The following is a 16,243-nucleotide window of genomic DNA, read 5'->3' on the forward strand; positions in this document are numbered from 1 at the left end:
AAATAAATGCCTTCTCAATTGCTTAGAAAACTGCGAGCTTTTGGAGTCCTTGGACAGCAAAACCGCGACTTCCTGGCAATGGCATCGACCTGAGGCACAACGTTGCAACTATGATGGCCGTATATCATCAAGCGGGGAAGACCGATACACGAAAGGGTTCAGTCGTCGGACACTAATCGCCGCCCATGCAGCTCGACTTTCCAAACTGGCTGGTTTGGGTCAACGCGGCAGCCCTAATACAAAATAATCGGATGGCAATGCTGCTCTGCTCGTAGCGAATTCCTAGTCTTTGGACGCAAGGCGTTCCTGCGGCCAATTGCAGCAACTCAGAGAGATGGCGCACCAGGGTCACGAGGATGAGACGCCTATGCTGGGGCGCAGCGTGACGTTCACGCGTAGCCACGCTGCCAACCCACGGCCGCCTCCGGGCCAGTATCAGCCGGCGACCTCCTTTCTTTCCAAAGTTCTGGGGACCAAGGTCGCAGCGACCGGCCGTGTGTCCGAATCGCTGGACTATGAGCCCATTCAAAACAAGCTGTTTTATGACCGCATGAAGTCGCGCAAGGAGGGCAAGAAGAAGCTCTATGGGTGAGTAGAAGGGGGGCGATGATTTCAGGGCCAGGGTCTTGCGTACGTGAAGCTTGACCGTTGCCTGCGCGCTCGCTGCAGGTACACGGGCCACACGCTGGCGAAGATGCTCGTGACTGTGTCCACGGGTATTATCACCGGCCTGTTTGCGGTCTTCCTGTCAAAGTTCACCGGCGCCATCACTGAGTGGAAGCTTGGCGTCATCGAGGACAAGAGCTGGTTCGTGTCTTTCCTGCTCTTCTGGCTGATTGGAAGCGTTCTGGTGTCCGCCGCGACGGCGCTGGTGCGTGGCCTCGGCGAGTTTCTTTTTGGTCCTGCGGCCAACCCCCCTACAACCGTGCCCCACCCGCCGCCAGCCTGGCAGCCGCTGGGCCACACTGCCCCCGCGTTTTCCTGGTAACCCGCACCAGCACACGCCTGCCACCCTTTCTTTTGCCTCAATAATCAACGCCCATTCTCTTTCATGTCTGGTCACCAACAGGTGCAATACTGGGCGCCGGCGTCGGCTGGTGCTGGTGTGACGCTGGTCATGGCGTACCTGAACGGCAACCACGTGCCCAACCTGCTGCGCTTCGAAACGCTCATCAGCAAGTTCCTTGGCACCGTGTGCGCCGTGTCCGCGGCGCTGCCCATGGGTCCCGAGGGACCCATGGTCCACATCGGCGCCTGCGTGGCCTCCTGCATCACCTACATCGAGTGCAGTGAGTCGGCTCGCCTGCGTGCTTGAGCACTGGCCGCATTGGCCATTTGGGTTGGCGTTAGGTCACTTACGCATACCGTCGTGTAGGACGTCGTTCCGGCCTGTGCGTGCAAACTTGCTGACGGGAGGGCCAGGCTTCACGTGTCCATGCTGTGTGTGTTTGCTACGCACGATACAACAGAGTGCATGGACGGCGGCATCTTCAGCATCTTTACAAACTGCTTCAGCTGCTTCAGCCGCCGCGGGCACGATTTCAACCTGAAGGAGAAGATGAAGATTCTGGATGAGATCGTGTCCGACTCGGACCACCGTGAGTTTGTGTCCGCCGGTGTGTCGGCCGGCATCAGCGCGGCTTTCGGCGCCCCCGTCGGCGGTGTGCTGTTCAGTATGGAGGAGGCCTGCTCGTTCTGGTCGCGCAAGACCGCCTGGCGCTGCTTCATCGCCGCCACGCTGTCCACCTTCACCATCCAGCTGATGAACCGCAGGTGCGATGCATGGGGCGCCGCGGGGAGGAGGGGGTCTTGCGACAGGGTGGTGGCGGGGCGGGTGCGGCTACGGGCGTGCCTCACCTGGGCCAGGTAGCAAAGGCAACACCCCAAAGCTATGTCATGGAGTAAACATGTTGGGACCAACCGCGGCTAAGCCATCAACTCCTGCCTTCGCCTGCTCCTCTTCACCCCGCAGCGCGCAGCACGGCATGATTGCGTTCACTGGCCTGCGCGCTATGGAGAACAAGGACTGGCTCATGCAGCTGCCCTTCCTCATCATCAACAGCGGCATGGCGGGCCTGCTGGGAGCCGCGTTCAACAGCTTCCGCATGTGGCTGTGGAAGGTGCGGCGCGAGCTTCTTGCTGCGGGGCGGGGGAGGGGAAGGACCGCCGGGGGCACTGGCGGAGAGGTGGAGGGAAGGCGAGCGGCATGGGACATGGCCGACGTGCCCGGCATGAGCAAGGGTTTCAGTCATTCGAAACACACCCAGCTAGCTCACAGGCTAGCGGGCACGACCACCAGTAAGCTTTCAAAGCGGGAGTTGTAACTGCGCACATTTATAATACTGTGAACGTCTGCAGGTCCGTGCCGTGAAGACGCGCCACGTGCTGCGCATCCTGGAGGTGATTGGCCTGGTGTTCCTGGTGTCGCTGCTGGGCCACTTCTTCGGCTGGGCGGCGGGCATGTGCAAGCCCTTCCCCGAGGGCTGGCAGGAGGAGGGCTACGGCCTCAGGTGCGCGGCGCGGGGGCGTTTTATATTGGGCACACAGCGCTTCCGCGTCGAGCTCGACCACGTTCTCCGGGCTATTTTTGGGGCACACGCAATCGCCCAGCCCAGCCAGCCCGACCCTGCACGGCCTATCCGCCTTCCGCTGCCCACCGTTCACCCCAACCCTGCCTTCCTGCCTCGCCTACACCTGCGCACGCCCACATGCACAGGTTCAACTGCGAGGAGGGCCAGTACAACGACCTGGCCACCATGTTCCTGTCCTCCCAGCACCACACCATCATCAAGCTCTTCTCCGTGGGCCACGACGACACCGTGGACGTGGAGGAGGACAAGTACACGCCGCCCTTCTCCATTGGCAGCCTGGCGCTGTTCGCCACCATCTACCTGGGCCTCATGTCGGTGGGCGCTGGCCTGGCCATCCCCGGCGGCCTGTTCATGCCGTCCATCCTGCTGGGCGCCAGCTGGGGCTGCTTCTGGGGCCTCATCCTGCGCCTGTGGTTGCCAGCCTGGAACATCATGCCCGGCCTGTACGCCATCCTGGCGGGTGAGGCGCGGCGCGCAGGCTGGGGCGGGGGCGTGGGAAGGCACGGGGAGGGGGGTAGGGGAGGGGGCATAGGGAGGGCGGAGGGGAGGGCAGGGGGCAAAGAGAGGGCGGAGGCGGGACAAGTACGGGAACGGGAGGGAAGGAAGGGCGCAGGCAGATGGTGGATGAAGGAAAGGCCACTTAGCAGAGCTGGGATGCATGGGTTTGGGGTTTTGGATGAATGGGCGCAGCACCAGGACAAACCATCATCAACAGGAGTCGCAGGGTACGCGCAACGGGCTGCCCACGGCACGCGCCAAGCCGCGCTGACATTCTTCGCCGCCGTCACGTTCGCCCCCTGCTTTCCTGCTGTGCAGCCACCGGAGTGCTTGCGGGTGTGTTCAGATCTGCCATCTCACTCGTGGTGTTAGTGGTGGAAGGCACGCGCGGTATCGACTACCTGATTGGTGTGATTCTGGCGGTTATCGTGGCCAACTGGGTCGCCCACCACATCCACCACGACGGTGAGCAGCCCAGTTTCTAGGCGGGGGGTTTGTAAAGGCAGCTGGGCGCGTGCCAAACAGCGCCGCAAGCATGATGGGTTGGTACGTTACGCATGACAACTTATGGATCACAAACTTCCGCAAAGTTTACCCAAACCCACTCACATGCACACACGCAGGTGTGTACGAGTCCGAGCTGGAGCGCATTGGTAACGTGTACATGCTGCGCGACGAGCCGCCGCACCGCCTGTTCACGCTGACGGCGGAGGCAATCATGGCCACCGGCGTCGTGGGCTTCAGGTGCGCGCAGCCTCAGCAACCCAGCAGTGAGGGTGGCTGGGTGGAGCAGCAATGCTGGGGAGCGGTATGCGGGCATGGGCAGGTAGGGGCGTGGGCCCCGACTTCGCCGGACGGAGTCTTCGGTGCGGGGCCAAACCCATATGCGCAGCCGCACGGACCCGTTGCATGAGCACTGAGATTGGCCGACCCAACACGAGTTGGCCCGTATGGCCCTGCACGCTCCCGGCCCCATCCTGATGCCTTGCCGACGTGTATACATCCGCCCGTCCCGCTGCCTCCACGGACATCGGTAACAACGCGCCTGCTATACTACGGTTCCTGGCTACGCCTTCACTCCTTGAATGATTACGAATGTAACCCCCCCCGCAGGACCATCACGCCCGTGTCCCGCATCCTGGAGATGATGCGCACCACCACCCACAACGGCTTCCCGGTGTTTGCGGACGAGGAGCCCGAGGACGAGGACGGCGGCGGCGGCGGCGGCGAGCTGCCCAGCACCAAGGCGCTGGTGGGCCTGGCGCACAGCAGCAGCGCGGCCGGTGAGCAGGCAGAGCGGAAGCGGGAGGGGCGTGGCTGCTTGTTGGCTGTGGGTGGGGGTTGGGTGGGGGCTGTGGGAGGGGCAGGGGGGCTGCATGCTGCAGGAGGTGCGCCCGGTGGGGCGCCAGGGCCGGGGGGGGGAGTTGTTCGGGAGGCGTGCGAAGCAGAGCCGGGCAAGAAAGGGCCGGTGGGCGGGGGGCAGCCCTGTGCTCGCCGAAGCCCGTGAAATTTGTGGCTATCTTCTTTGAAGAGTGTTGCCTGGCTCGGGTTCAAACCACATGTGCCCGACCCATTAGCAATGCCACACGGCACTTCCTGCTTGTCACACCCACAGACATCAGCAACGCCGAGAAGGCGCTGACCAGCGGCCGCCTGGAGGGCGTCATCCTGCGCAGCCAGCTGCTGGTGCTGCTGCAGCGCCGCCACTTCTGCGACGCGGACGGCCGCCCCATCGGCCGCGACTACAGCGAGCAGCAGGAGCTGGACCTGGAGGTACGGCGGAGGCGCCAGGGGCGGGAGGAAAGGGCGGGGGAACCGTCCATGAACAATGGAGGCTGCGGGTGTAAGGGGGGGTTGCCGTTTTTCCCCAGCCCCTTCAAGGGATCCAAGGGACGCGAGCGCGAGGGGATGGTTAACCGTCCTTTGCGGGTGTAGCCGTCCATGGAAGACGGGTGGCAACGAGGGAAAAAGCGGGGGGGAGGGTTGCTGGGATGAGTGGGTGAGGTGCGAGGCCGGGCACAGCAGGCACATGCGGGCGTGGCAGGGCAGGGGGCAGAGGAGCCGTCAATGGACGGGGAAACTGGGATGGGGCGCCTTCTCGCACCACCGGCATCTGTGTCGTGGGTGGACGGGCCTGCCTGACAGCCTGGCGGTAGGAACTCGGAAGCCGGATGCAGGGACGCCGCGCACAGCCTCCCAACAACTCACATGTCCCCCCGCCCGCCCACTCCGCAGACCGAGATGCGCACCTTCTTCCGCCGCTACTTCACGCACGCGCGCTACATCAGCGCCACCGCACAGCCGCTGGACGAGCTGAAGCTGGACGGCGTGCACGCCGGCTCCACCACCCTGGACCTGTCCAACCTGTACATCGACCTGCGCCCCTACATGAACCGCTCCCCCCTCACAATCCGCAAGGACTGCTCCGCGGCGCGCGCGCACCAGGTGCGCGGCTGTTGCTTGGGGTGGGGATGACCGGGTGGGCGACTGGGGTGGTGGCTAGACTAGAAGGGGGTCACATGGTTGCGAGTAGGTCGTCTCGATTCTTTTTAGGTGACATGCACCATCAACCAGAACGCTGATGCTCGCCTTGCTCAGGCCTGCAGCATGCCTGCTTTCACCCACTCACCAGCACCGCCACTGGACGTCGGCACTTCGCACTTGTGACTTTACCACTCGGTTCACCACATGAACGCCCACCCCCAACGCCGCCGCCCCCTGCCTGTGTGTCTCCCCCCTCCCCCGCCCCGCAACCTGTCAACATCATCTTGTCTGAATCATCATGCATGGGTCCTCCGCCCCCTTCAGGTGTTCCTGAACCTGGGCCTGCGCCACCTGCTGGTGGTGGACGCGCACAACCACGTGGTTGGCATCATCACGCGCAAGGTGAGGGGGCAGAGCGGGGCCAGGCCGCGGCGGCGGCGGCAGTGGAGGGGCGGAAGGAGGCACCAGGCGGCAGGGTGAAGGCATGGGTGCGGGGCAGGGCAGCGTGGAAGAGCAAGAGCGGGTACAGGGCTTGATGGTGCGAACGGGCGGGCGCGTGGTGCGCACCGCAGCCTCCTGGTCGCCATCCTGCCTGGAACACCCCTTCCAGTTACCGGGTAGCACCCGGTATTCCTACTGCAAGGCGCCACTTACAAGTGGTCGGCGGCCACTTACGACTGTGAATTCACTCCGCCCTTCACGCCCCAACCCCGCAGGACCTGGACCACGCCGCCGGGCACGGATGGTGGCGTATGAGCCACATGGCGGAGCCGCCGCAGAACAACAAGTTCATGAAGCACCTGCGCGGCATCGGCTCCGTGGGCTTCCTGTCGCGCCTGCTCGGCGGCGGCGCCAGCAGCAGCGCCGTCGCGAGCGCCGGAGAGAACGGCGCGCACGCGGAGAACGGGCACGGGTGAGCATGAGGGGGAGCGGGGCAGCTTGTGGGATGTGCCCGTGTCTGCCATGTTTGCATACCGTACAGATGTGCCGCGCCGCTGCTGCTGACGCGGTTGTCCTTCCCGCCCTCGTTTGTGTTGTCCACAGCGACCCGGAGCAGGGCCGCAGCGGCCACCACTGAGCCTGAACACCACATGGCCTGGTAGCACCACAAAGTGAGTGCCCGAGACACGGGCTTGTGTGGAATTTCGTAGCGACTAAAAACAAGAAAGTGACCGGACCAGTGACGGGCGCGAGCAGAAGGGCTTGAAATGGATGGGTGCTGGTCCTGTGCAAAGGGCAGACTGGGTCGGTGCATGGGCTGCTTCGTGGGATGTAGGTGCCGGGGGATAAAGTCTTGGCTGTGGTAGTCGTGAAAATTACGTGCATCGTTGCCTGTCTGCTGGAACCAGGGTGTGACCGTGTTTGCCTGGCGAGGGGTGGGAAACCGGCAACGCTTGGCGTGATTATCTTGAGGAAGGACTTGCGCGCGTTTAGAACAGCCTGCAGGGCACGTGATGCTGCAAAGTGCGGGGGCGAGCTGCGTGTGTGCTTTAGTCTTGACCTACCGTATTTGTGTTCATACCAGTCCATGAATGCTGCCTTCGTAGTCCCGGCTCTTTAGCCGCCATTGCACCTTGTGTCGGGTATAAGGGGTGCAAGCGTGGGGTGAAGGTCGTGTCGTGTGAGAGTGCATGTGAGAGTGCTTATGAGTATTATGAGGAGTAGACGAGACGGGGCGAGCCGAACCCTGCATGGATGTGCAAAAACAACGCGATGGCCCTCGTGGGGTCGCGGCGTCGGACGGTTGCGGCGCGGGAGCGCCGCCGTGATGATAAGGAGGTGGCCGAATGCACGCCGCGTTTTCGAGCCGCGCCAACATGCAGGCTAACAAGTAGGCGGAGCAGCGAGGCTTTGCGGGAGAGGCAGGGGCCGAGAGCATGAGCGAAGCGTGGATTGCGGCTGCTATGCTATGTGACCTGGGTGGCGGGGGAGGAGAAAGACGAATGAAGCGAGGAGGCAGGCCCACGGGAGAGGGCATGATGATTGATGATTTTGACTAGGGCTTCACAGGCTCAATGCTGTTTCAATCTGATTTGGCTTGTCAGGAGGGCGCTGGCGAGCATGGCAGGGGGGAGTGGGGTATTAGGGCGCGAGTGGGGCATGGAGGTTGCCAGGGGGATTGTGTGAGCGCTGTAAAAGTGTTCTCCCAGGATCCGTTCGGTGCAGGGATGGGCTGACTGATTGCGCCGCGGTGGGGCTCTGAACACACATGCGTAAACACACATGCGACTGCATCTGCTCCGTCTGCCACGAAGTACCTACCTGTCCGTGCCAATTCCGAACTGCCTTTGAGGGCCGTGCAAGTCCCTCAGCCTCAGGCCTTGCGTGCGACTACTCAGGGCTGTGGCAGGGGCTGCCCAGTGCCAACTATGCATGCTGGACGTGCGGGGGGGGGTCCAACGCCAATCCAGTGCGGAGAAACCTCGCGCAGAATGACGTACAGACCGAACCAATCGAATACTGCGAAGTGCGTGCGGGCCGTGGCGGTGCCTTTGCCGCTGGCGCACGCAGCACTCCTCGCCCTGCTGGCCCTAGGCCCCAGCGACTGCGCGCGCGGGGGAGCGAGGGGGGGCGCGGCGTCATCACGTGTCTGACACACACATTCAAAGCGCGAAGGCACACACCCTGCCTATCCTCCGAGCTGGCTTCGTGCGCAGCTCGCTCCCAGCAACGCAGCGCATTACAAGCTCGATGCTGCCCTCCACGCCTACCGTATCTACTGCAATACACCGACAACGTGGTGCCTGCTGGCCCATAACGAACGTGCCGCCTGCCAATCCTGCCTGCCCAACTGCCTGCCTGACCGTCTGATTGCCTATCCTGCCTGACTGCCTGACCGCTGCCACGCACTCACACCCACAGGCCTGGTCGGCGCAGCATCGCCGCCCCCTCCAGCGGCGCCCCCACCCCAGCAGGGCCGCGTGATTGTGTACGGGGGCAACTACCTGGGCGGCTACGTCCCCCAGATGGATAACGTGCCAAATGAGACCCGGTCGGGTGTGTGGGGCGTGGCGGCAGGCCAAAGTGAGTCCACGGCATCGTTGCCGCTGCTGCTGCTGCTGCTGCGGCTGCGGCTGTATTGACCGCGGCGTGCCGTCGGCGCTGCCGTGGTTACCATGGAGTGAACCCATGGCACTGTCATCTTTGTGAGCAGATGCCACTGTCAACATCTGGGAACTAAGCGTCGGTGCCGTACCCCGGCACGCACCTTGCCCAGCACCCGCAAGCTTCCTCGGCCCTGCACCCGCACTGCGGCGCATGCAGCCGGCACACACGACACCCGACGCCCGCGCTTATGCACGCTCAAATCCCCCTTACTTGTGCGTTTCGCGCACCAACACATGCATACACAACCACAGTTCACTCCATGGCAATCTGGGGCAAGTCGCGCAAGGTGATCGAGTGGCCGCCCGCCAACTCGTCATACGACGGCTACACCCTCCCCGACCTCAGCTCCCAGCGCCTACAGCCCAAGAGCCTGAGAAACGTAGTGGCGGTGGCGGCGGGCGAAGATCACTCCCTGGCGCTCACGAAGGCCGGCAAGGTGTGCATCGCGTGTACCGCTAGCACTGCATATGTGTGTGTGTGTGTGTGTGTGTGTGTTGCGTGTGTGCGTGTGCATGTGTGTAAGTGCTGGTTTGTTGCATCCAGACTGTCCGGCTGTCGAGCGTCCTCTCGCTAAACGCCGTTGTGTGATGCCGCTTCCCACAAACCCACACTGTCTCACAACATCCTGAACCAAACAGGTCGTGTTCTGGACGCTCAAGTTGCTGGGCAATGGAACTGATACTCTGCCTCCCATACTGGGGCCCAAGTCTAAGACCAAAGTCAAGGCCATCGCCGCCGGCCGGGGCGGGTTCTCCATGGCACTCCTCAACAACGGAAGCATCATTGAGTGGGGCCCTGTCCGCAACTACTCGGACAACTCCACGTGGTACCGCGCGCCGCCGCCCGGGCTGCTGCTGCCGATTGGTGTTAACAGCAGCGGCGCCCCCCTCCCCCGCGTGCTGCGTGCCAAGGCCATTGCGGCTGGCTGGGACCACAACTTGGTGCTGCTAGACAACGGAACCGTGGTGGCGTGGGGCGGCCGGCGGGGGATGTTCCAGGCCTACCTGTCGCTTCGCGCGGTCAACGTGAGCCTCGACGCACGACAGAACGCGGTGGCGATTGCGGCGGGCAACCAGCATTCCCTGGCACTGCTGGCAAACGGCACAGTCGTGGCCTGGGGCGCGGTGTTGGCAAACGTGGTCGGCGCATCCTGTGCAGCCGAGAGCTGCAAGCACCCTGCGCCGCCGCCCGCAGGGCCCAACAACGTGCCGGATGTGGCGATGCGTGACGTGGTTGGCATTGCGGCTGGCAGCGAATTTGCGATGGACTTGATCAAGGGTGGCAAGGTGGTTGTGTGGGGGCGCAGCAGCGGGCACCTCTACGTCCAGCATGTGCCCGACGACGCGATGTCGGGTGTGTTTGCGATGTCGGGCGGCTCGGCGCACTGGCTGGCGGTGAAGGCCACCGGGGGCGCGAGATAGCGGGGCCCGGGGCGTGTGGGCGGACCAGGGGGAGGATGTATCCCTCGACGCGTGTGTGTGTGTGTGTGTGTGTGTGTGTGTGGAGACAATCCTTGGACACAAACGCAATTTGATGCATGATGACGTACCCTACCCTAATTATACGTATGTGGGCCGCTTGGCCTTGGTGTCATGGAGTACGGTACGGCACTGTGAGCTGAGCCGCGGCGGTGTAAAGCAAGACGTAACATAAGAAGAGTCGTCTGGTTGCAGAGCCGGTGGTGAAGAGGTCGTGCAGCTGTGCGGGGCACTGGCTCTCACACGCCCTCGCAGGGCGGCGGCATGGGTACTGTGCGTGTGGACAGCACGTGTGGTGGTTTGCTGGTGTGCCACCCCCGGGCCCCTCACTACTGCCCCCGCGGCCCGTGGCCTGTAGCCCGTGGGAATGGAACGAACAGGCGCGGTGGTGCCTTACACAACTGCATTCAAAGTTGTCTCTCACGCCAAAAGGACGCCCCCGCGGCCTTCGCCGCCCCGCCCTGCCGCTGCCCCGTTCCTGCGCCGCCTCCCGTGCCCCTGTCTGCATTCCAGGAGCTTTTGGCGTCAGGCGGCGCAATCCCGCCCACGGCCCTCGCCCACCCAAAACCTGAGAGCCTGCAACCGACACCTGGGGTCTGTTGACGGGTGTGAATCTGTGCGATCAGCATTCATATACCCAAGCCTAACGACGGGGAGTTATGGACCCGCCCAACGGGTCAGTGCTTTTCCCTCATGCCGCTCCGCAATGTCCAACAAGGTCCAAGCTCCAGCAGATGGTCACCGCACCCCTGTACAACACAGCCATTGTACAACCCCTTGTACAACACTGCCGTACTGCCGGTCCCTCAGAAGTCAGAAGTCACACTTCGGTCGCAAAGTACAAGTCACCGCACACCAGCCACCGGTTCACGATTGTTTGGGGATCACACCGTGGGGTCACGTGTCATGGATTCACTTGGATGGTGGGTGTGCGCAAAGCAGCGTTAGGGCAAATGCCAGTCTTCTCGTCCCAGACTTCCACACACCGGGTGCACGCCAGGTCACAAGCCGCCACAGCAAACAAACGGGGAGCTGCCAAGCAACGCACACCGTGCAGCCACACCCCGTGCAGCAGCCATATGGCACATCCGCACAACGCCACCAGCCCACCACCACGCACTTCGCCATCCGTGTGTGTGTGTGGGGGGGGGTTACCACTTGTCCTCTCCGTACTTAAGCTCATACAATGCCTTGATATACACCCATTTCCATGAATGCTCACGATGCGCTCACTCTTGCACCACCGCATGGCAAGCCGCCTCTTCCACTTGATACACTCTCCTCTCCTCACCTCACCTCTCCTCCCTTCTGCAGTTCTGCTCCCCCTTCCCTCTCCCCCCCCGCTGTACCAATGGCGACAACTTCACTTCGTAGCTAAGCATGACTGTAAACCCCCCTACAAGAAGCTGGCCGTGTCCTTCCACACCGGCCGCGCATCCGCCTTGTACGTCCGACCCGCAGACGCCGGCCGCCGTGGCGTGCCGCCCCCTCCCCCTCCTCCCCCTCCTCCCGCCCCCCCTCCCCCGCCCTTCTTCTTGCCCTCCCCCGCGAAGCGCTGCATGGTGAACATGCAGGGCCGCGGCCCGTCCAGCCCCTGCTCCGCCCGCCGCTCCACGTCAGCCAGTTCCGCCTCCGCCGCCAGTTCGCGCCGCCGCAGGGCGCCGTACTTGGCCTGCAGCTCAAACAGCACCTCCACCTCGCCGCCCAGAGCCTGCGTGTGCGTGTGCGTGTGAGAGAGAGAACGTGTGTGTGTTAAAGAACAAAACGAAGAGAGAACGTGTGTGTGTGTGCGTGGATGAAGTGGAAAGTGTGTTGAGGGGTTGAGGCCACCTCAGCCCCGACCCACAACGCACTCATTCCCCACACCCACACACCCACCTCTCCCGCATTGGCGCAGCTCCTCGAGCAGCATCCCTCGCACCTGCCGCACCGCCTCCCCGCGAGCACCTTTATCACCGCTCCCCTCCTCCCCACTCGCCCCACCCCTCCCCCCGCGCGTTTCCTCATAGGATGGTGCAAACACCCCGCCCCCCTCCCCTGCCTGCTGCCCCCCGTTGTCCGTTGTCAAAGCATAGGCCACGCTCTCCTCCTCGCTCAGTTGCATTAGGTTCGGTTTTGTTTGGGCTGGTACTACAACCCCTCCCTCCCTGCCGCCCACCTGGTCATCCATCTCGGGCACGCCAGTCGCCACGCCCACCAGCGACATACGCTTGGTGGGGCTGAAGCCTGACGCCGCCGCCGCCGCCGCTGGGCCCGACCCAGATCGGCCGCCGGCACTGGCAGGCCGCACCTGCCCCCGCGCGCCGCCGCTTCCGCCGCCGCCGCCCGCGCCTGCACCCATAACAGCCGGAGAACCCCGGCCCGAGCCCCCTCCCCCTCCTCCTGCTGCTGCTGCTGCTACTGCCCCGGACCGTGGCGTGCCGGGGGCGCTACTGCCGCCTCCGCCTCCTGCTACAGCCCTGCGGAGCTGCAGCTCCCGCCGCACCACCGCCATTGCTGCGTTGTTGACCCAGCACTCCTCCGCCGGCCGCATGCCGCCCGGGGCCCAGTGGCCCGTGGTCACGTACTTGCACGCGGCCTGGGAGGTTAGCCGTTCATGTGGAGAGGGGGTTGCAAAGATTGGTACAGAGAGGTGTAGCGAAGTAGACAACATAGGCGTGTGCGTAAGGGTAGGGGGGGGGGTGCGGGATGGGTTGGGTGCGTGTGTGTGGGCGGGGGGAGGTGATGGTGGTGGTGGGTTTGGCGGGTTAGGGTGCGGGTTGGGTGTGTTCGGGTGCGGGTTGGGCGATGGTGAATGGTGTTTGGGTGGTGGTGGATGAGGTGAATGGAGTTTGAGGGTCGAACGAGTTGGGTGAGTGGAGTTAGGTGTGGGTTGGGGTGTGAGTCCATGGTAACTGCAACGTCACACACACACACACGTACGTCCTACGCGTAATGTTTTCCTTGTGCTCTTTCATACACGTACACACACACACAGCTCCGCCACCTGCCTTGTGTGAGGTGTAGTCCAGTTTGGCGCACGCCTCAGAGCAGTACCTGCTCGGCGGCGGTTGGCGGTGGGAGTGGGTGGTGGTGGTGGTGGTGGTGATGGTGGCCTAATAGTGGCCTTCCGAGATACCCGTATTTGCAGCCACTGCCCTCCTTCCCCTCCCGCTCCCACTCACTCCCGCAGCTCCCCGCTGCCCCGCCCCCCCCTTTCACACACGCGCCGCCACTCACCACGCCGCCTTGCACGCCCTGCACCTGAACAGCCGCGGCCCGTCCGCCGCATAGAAGCACTTGGCGCCGCAGCCGCCGCAGGAGGCCACACCCAGGGACTTGGGCACCGAGGCCTGACCAAAAGGGATTGGGTGGGGGTCGCGTGGGGTGGGTGGGTTCCCGGTGTTGCTTAGGTAAGCCGATGGACTGCTGGGTGCCCCCCTCCCCGTCTACCCGTTAGGGTCAAGCGCAAAATGCCCATACGGTGCACAACGACACACGCTCGGTCTGTCCTTGACTCCCTGTCCTCTTGACTGCCTGAGCGCCTGTGCTTGTCCCCTTCTAGGACGGTACGCAAACAATCGCCCCCCTCCCTACGGCCCCCCCGGCTCCCTCTTCCCAGCCATCCCGTCCCCCTTTTCAGCCTCCCCTCTCCCTCCCCTCCCCACCTGCTCCATGTCAAGGGTGTGGCCGCCCGCCGCCGAGCCCCATGCCGACCGCGCCGCCGCCGCGCCGTCGCCGCCCACCACCGCCGCCGGCGCGCGCGCCGCGCCCGCCGCCGGGCCGCCGCTGCCTGCCGTACCTGCCTGTCCCGCCTCGTACAGCGCCGTACGGAGCGCCCAGCGGTCGTTGCAGTCAAAGCCGCGACCCAAATTACTCCTTTCGAGGAAGGAGTCGGGCTGCGAAAAGATGGGAAGGATGGAAGGGCATGCGGCAATCGGCGAAGCGGAACACGCGTCTGCAGATGGGAAGAGGCAAGGCAAGTGCTAAGCCGACCATGTGAGGATGCAGCAGATGCCACTGGGTTAGGTGTTGCGTGTTGGACAGGTGTGTATGGTAAAAAGCACAAGGAAAGGCAGGTGTGTGTGCGTGTGTGTGTATGTGTGCGTGCGTAGTATGGGTTCGCGCTATGCCACGGACGTCCCGGCCCGGCGAAGACTTCCTCCCTGAACAAGAGCAGCCTTGTTGTGTTAACAAGGAAAACAAAGCAGGGCGGTACGTGTCTGTGCGATCAGCAGTTCAGCGCTCTTATGCCTATGCCAATGACTGGAATAATGAATCCGCTCACTGTGTGTTTGTAGATGTCTCGCAGCTTGCTAGCGACCTTGCCATTCGCCTGCGCCACCTCCCGCTGGGCCTTGGAGCGCCGGGCGGGCTGCGGAGCGGGGGGCAACGGGAGGGGTTACATGCATGATTATTTAGGAAGTGAGGGCGGGGCGGATATGAGGCCAGAACGTCAATGTCGGCCACTTTAATACGATATGTGCCACCACCGCCATCCCCTCCTTGTCCGCGCCTGCACTCCTCTTACTTTGGCCCAGGCACATATGGGTTTGATTCTCTGCAACTCCGCTCCCCCACGTCAACCTCGTGCACCTACCGCTTTCACCCCCCCCTCCCGTCAACGGACAACGGCGTGTTCCTGCTGTTCCTTCAGGACGTCGGCATTTCATACTTGTGTTCTAATCACTCAGTTTGCCACAGAAACGGCTGCCCCCCTCCCCCCATTTCCCCCCGTACCTCGTGTGCCGGCTCGGTAGGCGGCCAAGGTGTGGGCGGCACGTAGTGGAGGGTCTCCGGCATGGCGCTCTGGGGCTTGCCTGCAGGGGTGTGTGTGTGTGTGTGTGTGTGTGTGTGTGTGTGTGTGTGTGTGTGTGTGTGTGTGTATGTGTGTGTATGTATGTGTGTGTGTGTTTGTAAATACCAGCCCAGTAAACCAAACCAAGGTTAACTAGCGAAGCACAAGGGGTCAACAGGTGCATGGGAGTGAACAGTCAGGTGACGTGTCAGGTGACGTGTCAGGTGACAGCGAGGGCCGCAGGTGGCTGGTCGTGTGTGTGAACGACGTACGCAATGTGGAGGGGGCATGAAGTCCATGTCAAACCCAATCTACGATTTGGATTTTGTTCGATGCGCACCCGAACCGCCCACACACGCCACAACGCCCCTGCGACACCTGAACCGCCCACCCGCCCGCAGCCGCCATGCCTCTACCCCACGCACGCACGCATTCAGAATTTCCCATAGTCACTTGCCGCGAACTCCTTCCCCTGCGGACCATGGCTCACGACACACCAACTCCGCCGAACTTCACCGCAAAGGTTAGCAGACAGCACAGTTTAACATGCTTATGCTTGCAGTGCACTCACCCACGCTCCTCTTTCGTAATGCCACCCGAGCGGGGCCCCTCTCATCTCTGCCGAACCACTAAACGCCAACCCACGGTCGAAACGGCGGCTGGCGGCTAACCCATGGCCCATGAGCCCACACTGCAGTTGGGGCCCCACCGCCTGTGCCGCAACTGGCGACCACACGGCCGACCGCCTACGAACTTACCTAGGCCCCCCGTCTCTCCAACACCTGCGCCTTTCATCCCCTCAAACGCACCTCCCCGCTGCTGCCGCGCCTGCTGCCCCCCCGCCACCGACTTGTAGCCCCCCGGCGCATGGAAGCCCGCGGGCGGCTCGCGACCTATATCGGCCAGCTTGCGAGCCATGACGACGTTGTCGGCGGCCGCACGCGCCCACTGCTCGGCGTCGCGACTGTTTGTCGGCGGGTCGGAGTGGGGCGTGCGGGCAGGGATGGGTGGGTGAAGTGGCGCGGGGCCGGAGCGAGCGGTCAAAGCAGAAAGGGTTGGAGGGCGATGCAACCATTGTGTTAGGCATTGATGACTAGGGGGCGCACCGGTTGCGCTGGTAGGGCGCCTGCTGACCGGCATAGTCCACCGCGGCCTTTCCCTTGGCGCCGCGCCCTCCGTTGCTGCCCGAGTAGTTGAGTTCAGACATATCGCCTCAGCTATAGTCTTGGAATTTTCTTAGCATTCATTGCCTAGCTCGGTTGTCCAACGCTGCATTTGGCGCAATAAGCAAGGCCTGAAAATCATTG

At 63.3% G+C, this 16,243-nt stretch overlaps 3 protein-coding genes across 3 annotated transcripts; 2 read left to right on the top strand and 1 right to left on the bottom strand.

Annotated features, from left to right (window-relative positions):
- Positions 1 to 9: 9 nt before the first annotated feature.
- CHLRE_17g729450v5 (uncharacterized protein) lies at positions 10 to 7,831 on the top strand. Its single transcript, XM_001697134.3, has 15 exons — positions 10 to 588; positions 670 to 871; positions 1,070 to 1,289; positions 1,470 to 1,773; positions 1,973 to 2,120; positions 2,359 to 2,510; positions 2,717 to 3,051; positions 3,408 to 3,554; positions 3,713 to 3,833; positions 4,203 to 4,372; positions 4,705 to 4,862; positions 5,325 to 5,534; positions 5,898 to 5,975; positions 6,290 to 6,486; positions 6,618 to 7,831. Exons 1-15 carry the CDS (start codon positions 335 to 337, stop codon positions 6,649 to 6,651), a joined length of 2,730 nt encoding a protein of 909 aa, XP_001697186.2. The 5' UTR covers positions 10 to 334; the 3' UTR covers positions 6,652 to 7,831.
- A 918-nt stretch (positions 7,832 to 8,749) lies between these two features.
- Positions 8,750 to 10,329, top strand: CHLRE_17g729500v5 (uncharacterized protein). The gene is made up of 2 exons (XM_001697135.2): positions 8,750 to 9,117; positions 9,320 to 10,329. The coding sequence occupies exons 1-2, from the start codon at positions 8,941 to 8,943 to the stop codon at positions 10,100 to 10,102; spliced, it is 960 nt and encodes a 319-aa protein (XP_001697187.2). The 5' UTR covers positions 8,750 to 8,940; the 3' UTR covers positions 10,103 to 10,329.
- A 211-nt stretch (positions 10,330 to 10,540) lies between these two features.
- On the bottom strand, positions 10,541 to 16,169 carry CHLRE_17g729550v5 (uncharacterized protein). The gene is made up of 9 exons (XM_043072402.1): positions 16,043 to 16,169; positions 15,746 to 15,900; positions 14,879 to 14,958; positions 14,427 to 14,513; positions 13,807 to 14,037; positions 13,379 to 13,491; positions 13,150 to 13,195; positions 12,318 to 12,737; positions 10,541 to 11,870 (listed from the first exon to the last, which is right to left on the bottom strand). The coding sequence occupies exons 1-9, from the start codon at positions 16,141 to 16,143 to the stop codon at positions 11,556 to 11,558; spliced, it is 1,548 nt and encodes a 515-aa protein (XP_042914861.1). The 5' UTR covers positions 16,144 to 16,169; the 3' UTR covers positions 10,541 to 11,555.
- Positions 16,170 to 16,243: the final 74 nt, after the last annotated feature.

Source organism: Chlamydomonas reinhardtii, chromosome 17 (assembly GCF_000002595.2).
Source record: "Chlamydomonas reinhardtii strain CC-503 cw92 mt+ chromosome 17, whole genome shotgun sequence".
In the NCBI taxonomy this organism is placed as follows: Eukaryota; Viridiplantae; Chlorophyta; class Chlorophyceae; order Chlamydomonadales; family Chlamydomonadaceae; genus Chlamydomonas; species Chlamydomonas reinhardtii.